This window comes from Bombus fervidus, chromosome 4 (genome assembly GCF_041682495.2).
Source record: "Bombus fervidus isolate BK054 chromosome 4, iyBomFerv1, whole genome shotgun sequence".
NCBI classification, from domain to species: Eukaryota; Metazoa; Arthropoda; class Insecta; order Hymenoptera; family Apidae; genus Bombus; species Bombus fervidus.
This window is the reverse complement of record NC_091520.1, coordinates 17,073,405-17,091,277: the sequence shown is the minus strand read 5'-3', so window position 1 is coordinate 17,091,277 and position 17,873 is coordinate 17,073,405. Positions and strand designations below refer to the sequence as shown.

The window sequence follows — 17,873 nt, the reverse complement described above, 5'->3', positions numbered from 1 at the left end:
AGAGAGACGCGCGCGAGCCTGCCAGAGGTCCTTTGATCCTCGGCATTCGGTGTCGGCAAACAGGAACTCCACTGGTGAACGCAGCCACCGCGCTTTAATACCTCATGCAAATTTCAGGAAAAGGGCGCCCCACACGACCCTCCCACCCTCCTCCATCCTCCTCATCCTTCTCGCTTTCCTTCGTCTCATCCTCCTCGAGCTCGGTGATAGCCCGCTATATTGCTTTTCGAACAAATCGTTATCCGGTTCGTACGCTTTGCCTCTCCATATCGGCAAGTCGACTACCGAGCAAATTTCAAATTTACTCCTCCATCGGCCTGCAAAAACCAGAAAGCTCAAAGCCTCCGTACCTCTCCTGTCCTATCAGTTTCCTCGAGCTTCCCCCTACGGATCGTTTCACGGCTATAGCGATCGTAACAGTACGTCTCCTTGTTTCCGCCGCGTTCTAGGCCATACGCTATTCCATTTCTAACCTCGTCCCTTTTAGTTGCCCTCCTCCGGCGACATTGTTTTTTCAGCTACCTTCGCGTGTCTCTCCCTCTCCCTCCCGCCCTCCAACAACGTACGTTCGCCGATCCTTTTTCTTCTTTCTCCTTCTCCGCTTCTTCCGCGCCGTAGTTTACACCAGCCGATATACATACAATGCGGTGCAGAGCAATGCCAGATCAAACGTACGTAGGTGCGACCAAGCGTTGTTTTTTTCTTTCTTTTCTTTCTTTCTTTCCTTCGTGGCCCACGAAGGATCCCGTTCCACCCTGAAGAATTTATTCTCGGTGAATTACAGGTTCCCCGGAGCGACTCGTCACCGTGGCCAACGCCATAGCGTTATCGTTTCTGTGCAACGATCGTAAGCATCGTTGGTGCAAATGCGAAGCACGCTCGATCGTCACCGTACGCTCCGAAACCCCGTGCATCCCGCTTCTGACGACGAGCCTACTTAATTGTCCTGGACTTCGTGGGGCCGAATCGTTGCACGCGCGCCTTAACAATGCAAATTACAGCGTCGAAGCGTATGACGAGTTGGAAAGTACGCGCGAGAATCGTCCGAGAGTATCAATTATCGGAACGAGGGGACACGAGCTCGACACCGCTGGCGTGGATACGCCGAAACAAGCAAAATTATCTCTCGCGTGGACAAGTTTTATTTCTGAAATCAAAGTTATCGATCGGTCGCGCGATCACAGCGTATCCTCATTTGGACAGCGATAATTTTGCAGACGCATGGCCCTCGGCGGTTTTTGAGGTTTCGTGGTTTGCAAAGTGTCCATTGGCGTACTGTATGGCCGGCTATACCTGTATATTTGTCTACGCACTCATGCCCCAAAGCCGTTCGTTCCAACCAACGAACCGCATAATCCTTGACGAGAGAACCTCGTCAATCACGGCCTCGATGCGCTAGACGAATCGATAGGTACGAATTTATCTGTGGCTACTCCCGCGGACGCTTTCATCGTTCATTCGCTCTCGTTGGGATCACGAAGTCGATGAATCGAGCACGTTTTCGACATCGAACGCTCTTGTGTTCCGACCGATCGTTCGTTCCCACGATTTCGCGTATCGACGCACAAAAAAAAAAAAAAAAGAAAAAAATGAGAGAGAGAAGAACGAAAATCGCCAGGAAGACCGTACAAGTTGGGCTATCGGTGCTTTCGTACTATGACACGAAGGACCGACGCGAATCGTTTCGCGTGATTCGTTTTGCAACCGCTGTACCGCGAGAGGCACGGAAAAAGTCGAGAGCGACTTCTATCCGATCCGGACGAATCCATGTTTATCAATCACCTTGAGAGATTAAAAGATAGAGTCGGAGTGGTTGGAAACGGCACGACCGGTTTACGCGGGGCTTGCAATCAATCGCGTTTCGTAAAGTGACGCAACGAAGAGGTCGAAATCCGCGCGATGGAAATCCGTGGAAAACGATTTGCCCGGCAAAAGGAGGACTCTGGCCATCTCCTCTGGCAAAGGAATCTCCGTGGAGGTGGTCCGTGAACCAAGGTGGGTACCAGAAGGGTACCGAAGGACGTCGGAGGAAGCATGGAGTCCTCGGTTGGGCGCGGGTAACTTTTTTGCACCGCGAAATGGCCCAGAGAATGTCATCCAATGAGGGTGAAGTAAAGGGAAAACAAGTAAAATAATGATAAAAGGCGGAGCCCGCGGCGTGATTTGATTGGTCGAGATATCGCCGGCGTTCGAGTCAACCCGCGAAGAAGAGGGGGTTGTCCTCTCCTTTCTCTCTCCTCGTCTTTCTCTCTGGCCCTGTCTCTCTCGATTTCTCGTTCCTCCTCTTCGCTTCTCTCCGCCACACACCTTCGTCCCCGCTTTTCTCTCTCTCTCGATCCTTTTCTCGTCTCCTTTATGTTCGTCTCGTTTCGACCGCTACGTGCTCTCTCTCTCTCTCACACTCTCTCTCTCTCACTCTCTCTCTTTCTCGTGCGCACACAACACACACACACACACAGACACCACATTGGCTTACTTTATTCTCCATTCTCTGTCGGTCCATGCTCCGTGATCGTGTCCTGACTCTGGCAGAACCATCGGTTCTCCCTCCTCCCCTTTCTATCCTCCTTCAACTTCTTTTCTTCTTCTTCGCTTCAGCGTCTTCTTTCTCTGCGCTCTACTACGTCATCGTCATCACCATCGTCGTCGTCGTCGTCGTCGTCGTCGTCGTTGTCTTTCTTCTAGGCCCTGTCTCTTTGCTCGCAAAGATACACTTTAGTCGATAGAAACGATGGCAACGAGGGTACTCGATCTGCGCGTGAAATATATATTTCAAACGGTCGCGATAAATCTCGAAAAACTGGATATCGACGCGTGTAACTTTTTTCCTGGCCAAGTCCTGTTCGGTCAAGTTGCCACGACGAATCTCGTTTAACATAAATATCGTGCATCGATGATAGGAGAGAGGAAAGAGTAACTCGTTGCGGAACCATATGCGGGAAGCATAGGTCAAAGAGATGATTAGCGTAGCGAAAATTCGGAGGCCGTCACGTGTTCCTAGGGGCGGTTTCGTGGCGGAAAAGTATATTGACTCGTGATACGCCATCTGTGCGAAGGAGGCACCCTCTCGTCGGCATTATTGGCAAAATTAATAAGCCCCGTGATCGCGGTAGGTCGAAATGGGAAGTGGTTAATTCTGGCTTTACCCATGGACCCGATGTTGGCGGATTAGAAACCTTTCCAAACGAATGGAAATTGTTTGCTCGACGAGAAGCAACACGCCGAGGGGTTGCCGCGTCTCCAACTTGCTACGCGCGTATCCTAAAGAAGCATCGGTGATAAATTATTGCTGTCTGCCGCTGAATTCAGTTGCCGTAATCTCCGATACTCATTATGGCGCATTAAACCGAACAAGTTCTCCAAATAAGCGTCCAAGGTTTACCGATTAATCGCTGCCGATAATTTGTCGTACGCTGATTTATCACCGCTCTATCTCGTGCTCGATTCTCTCGTTCTCGTTAGATTCGACTTCTTTTTTCCGCCAGGTACCGAGATAAAAAGATCCACGGTACACGTGCTCGTTTACGAATACGTCCTTCCGACATCCCGTCTTGGATTACACGATATAATAATTATTAAGAACACGATCGACCACGACGAAACCGATAATGTTCCCGATCCGATCTACTTCAGCGACTGGATGACGTCTGAAAAATGGGTTTCCCATGCTTGCAACGTTCTCGGTGAACCGACATCGCGCGTGTCGTTGCAGGTCGAAACGGCTGGCGACGCGGTACCGAAAATTAACGCCACCGCGAATCAAGACGACAATGTGATTCATCAGTTAAATCCGCGTGCATAATCCTTTACACAGCGTCCGATCCCCGTCCACTAACGTAGATACCAACGTGGATGGGGACGACGAACGTAGCTACGGAGGAGAAGCGGGGTTGACGATGGTGGTTGGTTCTGTCAGCAGGGACTACGAATTATAATCACAGTTGTGGTTCGTGCGGCTACGGGGGTGGATCGAGGTGGACGATGGAAGAGGAGCAAGAGGAGGAGGAGGGCGACGACGACGACGACGTTCGTCCGCTCGAGGGGATGGAAAAGGGTGTATTTACCCAGCAACGGTATACACCGACGCCACCGACGACGGACCTAGATGGAAATCTGCGGCATTCAGAGGCACTGGGCAAGAAAATTGGCTGACAACATTTCGCACGGCCGTCGAATTGCCGATCCCGTCCCCTTCCTGGACAGGAGGCCGTGTTCACCGATATTTACGCCGGACGAACTTGACGCATCGTTCTAATCGTCCTGGCAATTTATCCTTCCTTTCCTATGCGGGATGCACGATCCGCGGCATAAAATCGCGATCGGTCTGGTCGTAGCACGTAATCCGCTCGACGCAACGACGAGAATGCCAGTTATTTCTTTACTCTTTCGGCGTTACAAAGCCCCGAATAACGTTCGATTTGAAGGGGATTTAACTTGGATCGAAACGGAGAAAAGCGTTTGTCGTGCTGAATGTGACGGAGACCCGTTAACGAGCAACGTCGCACGACTATATCGAATGGCCGCGTTTATTTCGGCAAAAGGCTTGGAGGCGTTTCCGACGAGAAGCCCTAATGATCGCCTCGTGCCGACAACCGGCGAATCCCGGCCAAATAAATCCGGCTTGATTGAATCATTGTTAAGCGAAACCGCGTTAAATACCCGTGAAATTAACCCAGACGATCCGTGCACGGCACGCGATCACTGATTGGCTCCAGGGTATCGCCTTTAAAGTGCCATTAGAGGGCATCTCGTTCTCCGCTCCGAAACCATTGATTAATGACTTGTCCGCAACACCGAGCCACGTCTCTTACAACAAAATCTTCCGCCAACGTATCCTACGAACCATCTAGCACAGGCGCCTCTCCAGCCTTTCGTCCTTTTCTCGAATTCCAGGAATTTCACCGGGATTATACGAACGTCCGTGCAAACTTAATCGGTAAACAATTTATTGTTCCAATAAACGTCGGTCGGTGGCTCCAAGGGACGCACGAACCTATGGCAAACCTGTCGCATCCTTTTCATTTCGGTTCGCGATAATTCCGTGTTTGAGCCAGCTCCGAGAGAGTCCGCGGTCGGACATTAGGGCGATGGCGCGGACATATGGGAGCACCATGTGGTCACCACCGTGTCGACGAAAGCAAAGAGAGAGAAAGAGTATAGAACCCCCGAGAGCAAGGCGACCGCAGGAGGCGATAGGGATATAGGCGACCACAGATTCAAACGGATCCGTCGGCTAAACGCTCGCCGCAATTTGTAGCAATTTGTTAAGTAGCCGGCCAGAACATTACCTATATTGCGTTTACTCCCCTTGACCGGAAGATATACGGGGGCAAGTTCAGATTTATCGTTCTCGCTAACGGAACAGATCGGAGAAAAGAAGTCACGAGCCTGTGTGAGTCAGGATAAATTTGCTCGCGAGGCGATAAACGTTCGGCGTGTTGTGTAGGTCTTTGCAAATTCGCGGAAAGAACAGACCCATTCGTTACGAAAAGAGGCGGGACCATCGCGTTTGTCGAGCGAAAATAACTTGACCTCGTTTCAACGAGTCGACGCTTCGATGCGCGACTTTTCGTCGAGTCATCGCCGATGAAAAGCAAAAACGAGCTGCACGGAAAAAGCTACACGCGAGCGAGGAAAAAGGAATCCAGTGTAACGCAAAGATTCCGTGAAATCGAGGTTGGAGCTGGCAGACAATTTAAATCGTAGGTAAACGTCGAGGGGACTCGTTTTATCCCCGGCGACCTTATCGAAGTCTCTTCTCTTTCGGCGTAGAGAGGACTCCTCTTCTCTTGTCGGTGTTCGTGGACTCGTGCAAGAGGGCGAAGATTCGAGACGAGAGCGAAACGACTTTGGTCTTTCGTGGATGCTTTTAGTCGATGAGTTTCGCTTCCCTACATCCCGTTTCGCTTTCGTCTCGTTCTGTAGCATCGCTGTCCTGGCCTAACCCAGCTTTCTCATCCATATGTAACAGTCGCCTGGTATTAATGACAGGGGGAAAGAGACGGAGCACGACATGTTACCTTCTTTATCCTAGAAACTCTCTCTCTCTCTCTCTCTCTTTCTCTCTCTCCCTCCGTTTCATTCGCCAGTTACACGCTATTGCGGTTTTATCGTTGCCTTTTCATTATCTGATAAATATAATGGAATTATTTGTTTGCCGTTTGAACGCGGCCATTGCGTCACGGTGCTCCGCGATTGCCAATAAGTTATTTAGAACGACCGCGCCTTTCGACGACACGAAATTCTTCGGCACATTGTCATCGCGATCGAGAACGACAACTTCTCGTTTAATAAATGGAACGCGAACAATCTAGGCCAGAGTTTACCGTCCACCGTTTACCGGCGTCTACCGTACGTTTCATTCGCTGTTTAAACGCTGCGTCTTTTTCGTCGCAATTCCTTTTAAAAAATATTTACACGAAACCGTTCGTTTCTTGTTTGTTACAGAGGACGGGCGAGGAGAGGCAAGGACTCGCGAGTCGCGAAGGACAAGGATCGTTCGGGATGATCGTAAAGGTAAGAAAAAAATGTTCGAAAGATCGTTTTGCCAGTAACAAAGTTACGTTCCAAGAGACGCCGAGTCTGATTGATTCTTATACGCATCCGATTACGTTCGGTCTGACTGGCTTGCAAAAAAAATTATCGACATCCGTTTATCGATCGATTTTCGTGGAAGGGCCACTCGTTGCCCCTTTCGTTCGAACAATAACAACGTAACGGATGAATAACTAAAAACCTAGGTTCGTGACGTAGTATCCGCCGGTGAGCGAACGAACGTATAAACTAAGAACCGTGTTAAATAGAGACGAATGTCGAACGTAAAAGGGTACGATACGCGTGTCGATCGAACAACCATCTCGAAGAAACGACGAACCTCGACGAAAAGCATATCCGGCGTTCCTCTGTCGCTCTCCTAAGTGGCGTGCAAGTCTCGAATTCTCTCCGGGCTACGCCCGACGAACATCTGAATAGGATCGTCGGTCTCTACAAGCGACGCGAACATATGTCAGAATTAATCACAATGAGCGGCACAGGTTGAAGGTTGCGGAGAACGAGACCTCACCGACACCCAGGCAGTTTTTCAAACGTTCGTAAAGTGGTTGATAAAGAGACGGCAATCGGTTAGCCTTTTTAACCGAGGCGCGATGACGGCCACTTACCTGCAGCTCGGTGGCACTCGGACGACCGTCGACAATCACGTGAAAAGACCAGGAAGAGGATTCGGGAGAGGAATACTAGCGAGAACATACGCGCGTTTGTCCTCCTCAATGCTGCTCATCCGTCGACATCAGTTACGGTCTCTTTTTCGAAGGAATTTTCTTTCTCGTGTGCGCTCCACCATCTTTTTTCTCTCTTCTTTTCCTTTCCTTTCTTTTTCTTTTTTTCATTTTTTTTTTTTTTTTTTTTTTTTTGTCTTCTTTGGTCGACTCGCTATACACGAGACGATCGCTCGGCATACGATACTTTTGCGCGATTCACTCGCAATACACTTGCCGCCAGACGCCATTTGCCTGCAACTTTTCACTGGCAACTGGCATAAGGTTCCATTAACAGCTAAGTAGGATCGATTCGATTCGTGCCTCTGGTAAATGCTCCCAGTGCGGCAGTTAGCCCCCGTGTAAATTGTCTTCGTCCTCGCCCTCACTCCGTCTATCTCTCGTCCGCTTTTTGCACGTGCGTTTAACCGTACAAATTACACGAACGTAGGACCCCATATCCCTGGATACCAGGCCGAATGTTGCATGCCCCGCGGGTTGCTCGTCGACCAAGAGGAAAGGTGACGAGAACAGAGAAGCCGCGGGAGAGAGGAAGATCGAGTCAAGATTCGAACATGTGGCATCATTTGTTACGTGCAAAATAGGGATCCGCCTGTTGGTCCACGGGTTATCTAAGCTCGCTTAACACGTTCCGTACAGCGTGTGTTTTCGCCTGACTTTCGATCGAAGCTGCATATATAATACGACGGATTCGTCACGCGTATTCCCTAGGAAAGAAATCTAGCGGCAACTCTCGATGAAAGGATCGTCCGCGAGACGCTAATTTCTTTGCGAACGTCTGGCATTTAAAAACTCGTGACTTCGAAGCACCGATCGATCGATCGAAATGCATCCCGATCGACAAACTGTCTGGAGCGACAATCAAATTTTAGGGGACAGGAAGGTGGAAGAGACGAAAGATCGGCGGGGAGCGCGTGGCACAGACGCAGATACTCGATGGGGATCTCGGTTTCCGTGGACATATGGTCAGCCGTGGCTTGCCGTGACAAAAAAGCGCTACAGAAACGGCGACAGAAGTTGGGAGTGTCGGCGAGCGATATATCAGGGCTTAAACTGTCCCGTCGTAGCAGGCATGTCCTACCAGCGTGGTCCTCCGCACCCTGCCCGACTGACTGGATGGTCGACTGGTTAGCTGGTTCGCTGGTTTGCCGGTGCACGTATGGCATTGCGTTCAACAGGGGTGCTGGCATTAGTTAATAGGGCCGCGCTGCTGCTTCAGGGAACGCGTTAATGCAAAAAGGAAAGAGACGATCCTCTGTCCGCCGGATAAAAGGTTGCCGTCTAACCGAATGCGGTTTCCAATCTGTTGGGTTTTTACGCCTCGAGTCTAATGGGCAAGATTATCGGCCCGATTTCACCGATTCCAGGGGATATTTTTTCGTGTCACCTGATTCGTTTACACACGAGGTTGCTCTCCTCTCCGGCGCTCCGAACCGATCACGCTAGATTCAATTACGCGATCGTGAGAAAGGGAAGAATCACGATCCCGAATAGCCTAGAAAGTTCCTTTTCCGGTGTCGTTGGCGGAAGGCTATCCGCGAAATTTACTGAAAAATTTCCAGCGAAGCGAGCGACCTTTAGGCCGAGGGACGCGTAAAGGCAAAGCTAATCAGAAGCCGAGTCCACTTCTTGTCGCCGGAGAAACTTCATTACGCATTCAGCTTGGCGCCGAGATTATCATATCCAGAGTCCTTTGACAAGGATCCCTCGATTCCCGGCTGGAAGGACTTGAAAAATATAAAACTCCAAGAATCTCGCCGCCTACGTCTACGGACCAGCTACCAGAAACGACAGACGACTTCCAGTTAGAAGAGCGAAACTCATCCTGGACGCGCAATGAATAAAAATCGTTTGAAGTATCGCTAGGTGCAAATTAACGCATAATCGTCAAACGTAATGAGAGACACCGTCGCCCTGACGTAAACGAGCCTGGTCCGTGAAATGTTTCTCTGCGACCCACTCAACGTCCTGCTTCGGGAAACTTTGATTATTTTTCTAATAACTTGGGTCTGCGAGTTGGCAACGTTCTGCCTCGGCGTAGCAACCGCTTCAAAAGTCCCTGCTTCCTTCGACTGTATCTTGCTTCTCAACGATGCCGACCAAAACCGATTCTCCATTGTCGCGCGTCCTAATTTTTCGTGAAAATACGCTCAGGTGCGTCTTCAAAATAACGAGGACACGAGTCCCGTTTAGACGATCGGAACGCGTTGGTCCGACGCGATCGTCGACCAGTGTTCACCGAAGCGTAAAGAGCGGGCGAAGCGTTTGAAAACTTTTCGTAGCCGACGGCTTCGACAACCAGAGAAAGAAGCAGAGAAAGAGAGGTTGTTTTTTTCCACGGTGCTTACGCAACCCTTGCTCGATGCCGGAGCACGCGATATCAATTAATTCCGTCCATATATATATATATATCTATATATCTATATATATATATATATATATATATCCGACTCGGAGAGGAATGGAGCATTGTGACCGAGCCGAGGACCGCTTTCTCGGTGACTAGGCTCGGCTACGCCTCGACCGACGGCCAGGCTCGTTTTCTCTCCTGACGGCACGTGCCGAACACAATGCCACCGAGTGACTGCCGTGCACGACTTCCAGCCATCGACGATCGACATGCTCTCGCGCCCTTTTCGCCTGCACGCCCCCCTCCAACAGAAATACCAAAGACAAACAACGCCACCGATACCAAAAAGCATTTATTCCCGATTCCTTCCCTCTTCTTTCTCCTTCCCATTCTCTTTATCGGCCGTTTAACCGAATATCTTTTTTTGTCCCTTCGCCCGTTGACGAGGGATGGACCGTGGGCGGGTTTGTCCCACACGCTTCTCATCCATGTACCGTTGCCCGTTTTTATTGCCCCTGGAAATTAACGAGACGGCGAGTATACCTAGGGATACGCGCAAACCCTGTCTTTTAAATCGATCTCGGAGAACGCGAGGGATGTTTTTGATGCAGTGGCTCGCACGAACCTTCGGCTCCAGTTTTCCTACGGTTCTTGCAGGATTCCAGGATTCGCGGATTTTTAATGTGTCGAATACTCATCAATTTCTTCTCCCGACAAAAGACGGCCACCGTCTAACGAACGATCGCCTTGTTTGGTAATCGTCGAAAGAAAGGAGGGAGAGTTCCATCTGCATTCTACTCGCCGAGAAGGCTTTCCTCTACTCTATGCCGAACCACCGGCAAAACGACTCGGCCTGTATGTATTTGGAGAAACAAACTCTGTATCGTATTTGGGAACAAGGGGGGGATCCATTAGCGATTTACATCGGTCGTCCGTTCGATTCCGAGCAAAATCATCGTCGCTCGTTCGTCACGTTTGGTCAAGCCGTCGGGGCAGTGATTTGCGGTTCCTATGATCGAGAACGAAGTCTCCCGTTCCTTCTCCCTCCGAAACGGAAACAGAAGGGAGCTGAAGTGATTCGGAGACGAATCGACGAGTCGATCACGCGTGAACCCATGTTCATCGCGAGCAAGTATCGCGATGATGAATCGGCCAGTCCAAGTTTACACGAAGCGAAGCCGAAAAGCTCGTGCGTCGTTCGCGATACATCTGCCGCTGGACTGGAAAAACCGCAAAGGAATCTTCCGTTGGGAAAAACCGAAGGCGTGGCTGATGGATGAAGATCGATGACGTGTACGCGGCGCATCGTGCACCACATCGCGCGTCCTTGCCTCTGATCTTTTCCTTCGGCTCCTCGCAATGTCATCACGCCTCGTATCATCCCCCGTCGACTTAATATCTTTCGACACGTGCAAGGGTCCCGCATGCAGCACGAGCCAGGTGCTTTTCTTACAATTTTCAGTGGCTGCGCGCTCGTTTAAATGTTCGTTCCAACTTATTTTTACGACGGCGCACGGAACGAAGAAAGCTAGAGAGCTACGAGTCGGAATCTTCCAACAGCCGGCCTATCGATAGAAGACACGCGAGTTCGTGTGAAAAAGACGCATAAATTGCCAAAGTTTCTGGTGAAACGGAAGAAACTACCCGAGGGAATGCCGGTCTCGAAGCGGCGAAAACAAGCGAGTTGGCCGGGAGAATCAAGTTGTCTTTCCTTTCTTCCGTATGCTTTCGTTCGAGTTCTTCGATGAACTACGGTTTTACCGACTTTGAATCCATTCGCCCAACTGCGATCATCAAGCTGTTTCTGCCAAACTTTCCGCCCCGTATTTCATTGTTTTTATCTTCGATCGACGCGTTATCGTAGAAAGAAGGACACGGAGAATTTCGCGCATCATCCTTCGATATTGTTTGACCCTTGCTTCTTCCCTTGCTTCTTCCCTTGCTCCTTTCCCCTCCCCCTCTCCCCCGCCCCTAAATAATCGGCCTTTTGTGCCCAATTCTCCAGCGACTACGATATGGCCGAACGTTCACGGGAATCGACGATCGAAAGGATCTAAATCCACGATGAGATCCCAACGTTTAGGTCGAGGAAGCTGTCAAGGCACGATTATTGATGACGCGCATTGATGACCGTCGTGAAAGAGCGCTGACCGCTGTCTTTAGCGTTGGCAGCGCTCGCTAACGCGAACATAATGCCGGGTTTTTCCCTCATAAGGGAGTCCAACAATACGATTTTCATTTTCGAGCGAAGGGTAAGCCTCCATCCCTCGTTTCTTTCTCCTTTTCAACCCGTCTCTCTTTATCTTCCACCCCTCTCTTCGCCTCTCTCCGATGCCAAGGTTCACCGTATCACCGAAACACGTTCGTCGATGAAGCGTCATCGTCGTCGTCGTCGTCGTCGTCGTCCTCGGTCTTCTCTACGTAGTCGTCGCGGTTGTCGTCCTGCGAACACATCGGAGGTAATGGCGTGTGCCCTTTCGAAAGCCCTCCGTTCCAGACGATTTTACCCCGCATCCACGTTATTTATCACTTTCCAGTGAAGTTTCGAGACTTTTCTCGACACCCTTCTCCAAGATCCGCCGCTAGAACACTGGGGAGGAAACGAGCTGTGCACGTTTATCTATCATAAAGCTGATCCCGCGTTAAGGACAGTCTTCCGGTCAATTGTGTTCGACATCTCCGTAATTAAGCTTGACACGAATTACATCCATACCCGAGAAAACGTTACACAAGGATGAATCTTGTGATTGATGTTCGCTGACATTCCGAAGGCTAAGCTAGAACCTGGCGCCAACTCTTTACCATTTCTTCACTACCAACCAAGTACGTAGTACGTAACTGTGAAACGAACGGTCCTTTGAAGTTAATCGTGGCTCGTTGCGTTCTACAGACGTGGACAGTTCTTGACGTTCGAAAGAAAGGAAGGAAAAGGAGCCGATAGAAACGATACGCGCTACTTTCCGCTAGGTAATTGTTCTACTACGTCCAAGCTAGAAAGCGAACGAAACGGTTTGCCGTGAAACGCCAACGGGGGAAGGACGAGCCGATATTCATGAGGCGCGAGGGTGAAGCATAAAAAAAAGGTTGATGCGGATCCCGTTAGCATGGAATCGGTTGGTCATTGAAACGGGTACGGGCAAACAAAGCTGACGCGAGGATCGCGCACGTGTGTTTGCCGGTACCCGCGGTGCCCTGCGAGAGGTCTACATAGAACGGAACGGAACGACAGGCAGAGTCTCGAGGAGGAGAAGGTTTCGGTATCAAACGTAATAGGAAGAGCTTCTCCGGCTCGTGGTTCATAGGCAGTTCCGAAGGGAATAGGCTGACCCGTTGCGCAAATCCGTAAAGGGGAGTCCGCGACTACGGAAGGGATCAGGCTGCCACGTGACAAGCGTGTTTGCTGGGTACACATAGCTCGGTGTTTGGTACACACGGCCTTGGAAGGCACAATGCTCGATGGGCTCCACCAAAACAGCGACGCGACGCCGGCATAAGCGATATTTGTGTCAGCATAAAGGACCCCCTAAAGCCGTGTTAAAAGAACAACGATCCCCACCACTTTGCTCCTCTCTCGCTTCCTCTAGCTTCCTCGCGCTTTGCTTCTCCTTGTCCGTCAAGCGTGTCATCGTACTGGCAATAGCGAACCCGGAACAAAGGTGACGTTCCTTTTTGCACTTAGTAGCGCATAGTAAAGTGTATGACACGGGTCAAACGCTCGACGCAGCGAGACGTTTGAAAACGACTTTGCAGAGGCGAACGCTTCTTCGTCGAATCATCTTCTAGACTAACTCGATGCTCGAGTCCACGCAATAGGAGAAGACGCGTTCCACTTTGTTTTGCTAGTAATCCGCGTGAACGTTTCTCGATCGATCGACCGTGATTTATCGGCTCTTTGATCCTGTTCCCCTTATTTGTTTATATTCTGTACCGACGTACCTGGAGAATTCTACAACCTCTCAACGTTTGCATATACAAGCTAATCGTTCTCTCGCACAAACATTCCGTGTTCCCCTTCCTCCAGCCTTCGAGCTGTTCTATTCTCCTTTTCCTTCCACCGCCTCTCCCCCTCACCCCCAACATCCTATTTACGCGTATCGCGGCGTTTCTCACCTCCGTCCCAAATTGTTGCATCCTCGATAACTACTATTATTCGGCGAAGAATATCTTCTGACAGAATGGAGCCGGAAAATATTATTCGGCCGTCAAGAACGAGTATAAACGCAATCGGATTAACTGCCAAACGTAGAGAGATGTCGACGGTAGTGGCAGCGTAGGATTAATTGGTATAGATAGTCGGGCTAGCGGAAGACTATGACGGCTTAACTAGAGTGCGCCAGCTCCCACGGAGATCGGACACCAGACAATCCTTCCTGCCCGTGGTAGACTTATACACCGATGCAAAACCAGATAGTTTGGACTTACACAGTTGCTTGCATACCACCGATAAAAATAATAACGGCAGGTATGACATGTTTATTGCTGCTAATTTTAAAACTCGCAAGTTTCTTATCTCTGCCGTGTAAAATTGCGCAAAGTTGGCAGGCATTTTATAGATGGTATCTCGCGCTTAACTCGTTAAGTCTTCTGATGGAAATTAACGGAGGTCGTATTACCGTATTAGTGAAAAAAAAAATAGAACAAAGCGGCTGTTTGTTTTCTTCGATTATCTAGAACGTTGTATTTCGTTGTCTTATCGCGAAACTCCCGTTGCGTGGGAATATCTTTAACGACGAATGGCAAGAGAAAACAACAAAAAAAAAAAAAAAAAAAAGAAAAATAGAAGGAACGAAGAATACAGTTTTGGCGATGAATTGAAAAGATGGACGACGATCGTTTTTTGCAACGAAGAAAACGATTAAAAGCGTGTTTGGCGGAGTTCGACGCGAAGAGCAAAGAAGGATTCGGTGGTCCTCGACTTTCGTGCGAAAACGCAGCTGAAAAAAATCCGCTTTCAACGAGCCGGAACCCAAAGAGCGTGCCCCGCGAGGATTTTCAGCTAAACGACCGTTGGCTAATGTTCGCCAACGACGAAACCTCTTGCACCCGGTTTTCTACACCGACGACAGTCGCATTAGCCACAGGACGAGGTTACAATGGACCCCTCTGTTTTTCACGCTCCATCAGGACGTCAGGGGGGAGGGTGGATGCGCGAGGGGGCCTCCAACCCCCTCGTTCTCTCGGTCAAAACCCCCTACTTAGCGGAGAAGATTTGTGAATCAGACTGTCGCGTGCGAAACAAGCAAAAAAGTTGACGAATCACGAAATCGAATATAAATGTTCGCTCGGCTCACTGTCTCGGTCTTCCGGTCGAGAAACAGCAAGTTCCATTTCAAAGTAATCGCGTTTCTTCGCTAACACGTTCCAAACAATTGCATGCGATCCCACGCGAATAACCATCAGAAATAACAAGATTCGCTACCAAGATATCTACGTATAGTTAGAGTCTCGTGTCAAATATTTCGTGCTGTGTATCGAAAGAAAAATTCTTCTAAAGTCAGAGAAATATTCGTCGTACAGACTGGTTTTGCACCGTCGGTGTCACGCTAAATCTCCGGAGCATTGTTCGCGCCCCCTCTAACCGTCACGATTTTCCATTGGCACCCCTCGAAATCCAGGCGTACAGTCAACCTCCACCCCTTAGTTCTTACTAGCCCCGTCCCCGCGCGTTCGTCAACTTCACCCTCGGCTTTCGTGATCACCGCGCAACGAATATATCCGTCCAATCGAGTGGTACGACAGTTAGCATTCGACCGGCTACACACCCCACCAGAACACGTCGGTATCTCGCTCGTCATCCTCCTACGTGTTTCCTCCCCATCTTTTTCGTCGGTCCTGCTGTCCAACGTCGTAATACACGCTAGATGACTGAAAACGCTCGAGATTTCGGAAAGCGTACAGAGCCTCGTGGTTAAAATCGCGCTCGATGTTACGAAAGATAAATTGGCGTTCGTTAAAGGCGGAGAAATCGCTTTCGCCAATGCAACTGGCTTCCACGTGATATTTTACGTGTCCGAGATATAATCGACGATCCCCGCCGATTGGCGTGATTAACGAGAACGATTAATAATTAAGATCCACGAAACGGGCTCCCTAGAAAGCCGCGGGCTTCTCTCTCTCGCTCCGTACCGCCGGGAACACCGGGTAATGGCAATTTACGCGTCCCATGGGACCAGATAACTTCATATCTTCCCGGTAATCATTTATTCTCTCAATGGGCATGATATTACCAAATTGAATTAGATAAGCGGTCACATGTATCTTTCGCGTACGTGTTGCCGCCCGGAAGAACTCGTCGGGACACATGCGCGTTGCTATTTTGTTTATCTCTTAGGCGTTTACATGGTATCCTGAACATTCTCCGTTGAAATTCGCAGTAAATGAGAAGGCCTACGCCTCCGAACCTCGATACAGACGATCCACGCCGAGTTCCCCGCGTAATCGTAATAGTTTCGTCGCTGGATACACGTCGGTTAACGTCGACGATGAGGACGCGAGAGGTACTCGACAACGCGTGTGTAGAGATCGGCTAAGTGGTAAAGAGACCCGACACGTTGGAGAGAGAAAGAAAAGAGCGACGAAGGGATCGGGATTTTCGTTCGAAAGAAATCGCATCGGTTCTGCTCGTCCACGCAGCCAACGACTCTTCATCATCGCTGACAGATTACGCGTCGATTAGTCATCTAAAGAGAATCGGGAAACGCTGCAACGCGTGCGTGCGATAGATGCGCGTTGCGTTGTAACGCGTCGAGAGGCAAACTGACGCACAAGCGTTTGATTCGATTCGAATGGAACAATGGTCTACCTGTCCACCTAGTTCGTTGAATGGCCACTTTGCTGCGCAAATAAATTCGCAAAGAGAAACACGGTTACCGGACGGCTTATCCAAATAAATAAAGCGACGGGGATGGTTATAGAAAGGAGGGCGAATAAATAGCGAACGTATCTGAACGTAAACTGTACCGCAAGTGTCGCCGAAAGTAGACGTCTCTCGATATCGGGCACGTGGGGCGGACGCAGAAAATGTTTTGTTACCAGCGTGCGATCCACGCCACGTGGCGGAGATTAATGTGTTTTGATTTTTAGACTCGGCATTATAGTCGGTAGTAAGCCTTCGCCGCATTGTACGGATCGTGTGCACGCGCGCCACACCACCGGAGCCATTCTCCATAACGGACGAGCATACAGGAAGCACGCGAATTCTGCAGGATGCCCCAGGAAAGGCAATCGAATCGATCTTTCTGACGTTTCACCCCCCGCCGTTTCAGTTCCAACGGAGCTATTTATCGCGGAAAAATAAGGAAAGAAGGATATACGCGTTTTCGATCGATGCTCGCCACTGCTGCCGCCGTCGCAGCCGCCGCCGCCGCCGCCGCCGCCATGTACTTGATAAAATAAAAAGGAACGTCGATCGCGATTTCACGCAACAAAAGCAACGGATATTTTCCAGGGAAGAGAACGTTCTCGAGCCGAGGCTGGCTCGTAATTTTGTCGGAATGCGTGTCGCGTATAACGCGGCAGCTACAAATCGCGGCGACGCAACGCCGGCCAAGCGAATCACGGAAAATCGCAAGCGAGAGGAAACCTGACATTCGCACCGTTTCAATTTATCTCTGGTTTTTAACGTTTCAATTTAATTGACGGCACTCGAACGACAAAGAGAGGCTCGAGAGAGGCAGAGTAGGAAGAGACGACCCGATTAATTCCTTTGTCGCCTATCTGCCGGTGGAATAACAAACCTCTTCGGCGGACGGGAGTCGAGAGGATACAAGTACGATAAAATCACGAGGGTCCACGGGACGGTGGATAAAAAGACTGTAAAGTGAGAGGGGGTTCGGGGGACGAGAGAGAATAGGGGGTTTTTCTGAGGGTAGGGGAGGTCTGGAAAGGGTGGAGAGGAGACTCTGTGGACCTCCGAGTCCTCCCTTCATTTTCCAGGATCGGCCGCGCTCGTGAACAGAGGGAGGAATAGCAATTAAAAGTATCTGGCACAATCTTCGTTAAACTTCTTCCTCGTTCTTCGTCGTCGGAGGGAAGGCATTATTAAAACGTGCCGTCGGCTGCAACCACCGTACCCCCTGCTCTCTCCCAGATTTTCCCCCCATCCCTCGCTCTCTACTCGGCTCTTCAGCCTCCTGCCGCGCTGTCGCGAGGACCATTCTACGTTTTCAACTCTTTTGCATAGAAAATACCGCCACTCCGCCGAATCCGCAGTTGTAAGTATCGCTGTTCAAAGATTCTGACATCTT

General features: G+C 50.0%; 1 protein-coding gene across 9 annotated transcripts in view; it reads left to right on the top strand.

Annotated features, from left to right (window-relative positions):
* The window catches only part of LOC139986076 (uncharacterized), a 132,300-nt gene that overhangs the window by 106,795 nt on the left and 7,632 nt on the right, over positions 1–17,873 (top strand). For 7 of the 9 annotated variants that reach the window (XR_011799563.1, XR_012453361.1, XR_012453356.1 and 4 more), the window contains one exon: positions 6,448–6,516. Coding sequence is in view for 1 of the 9 variants with exons in the window: in XM_074111665.1 (XP_073967766.1) it covers positions 6,295–6,351; positions 6,448–6,516 (126 nt within the window). In the remaining 8 variants the exon portion in view is untranslated. The other 2 variants (XR_012453359.1, XM_074111665.1) reach the window with 2 other exon arrangements.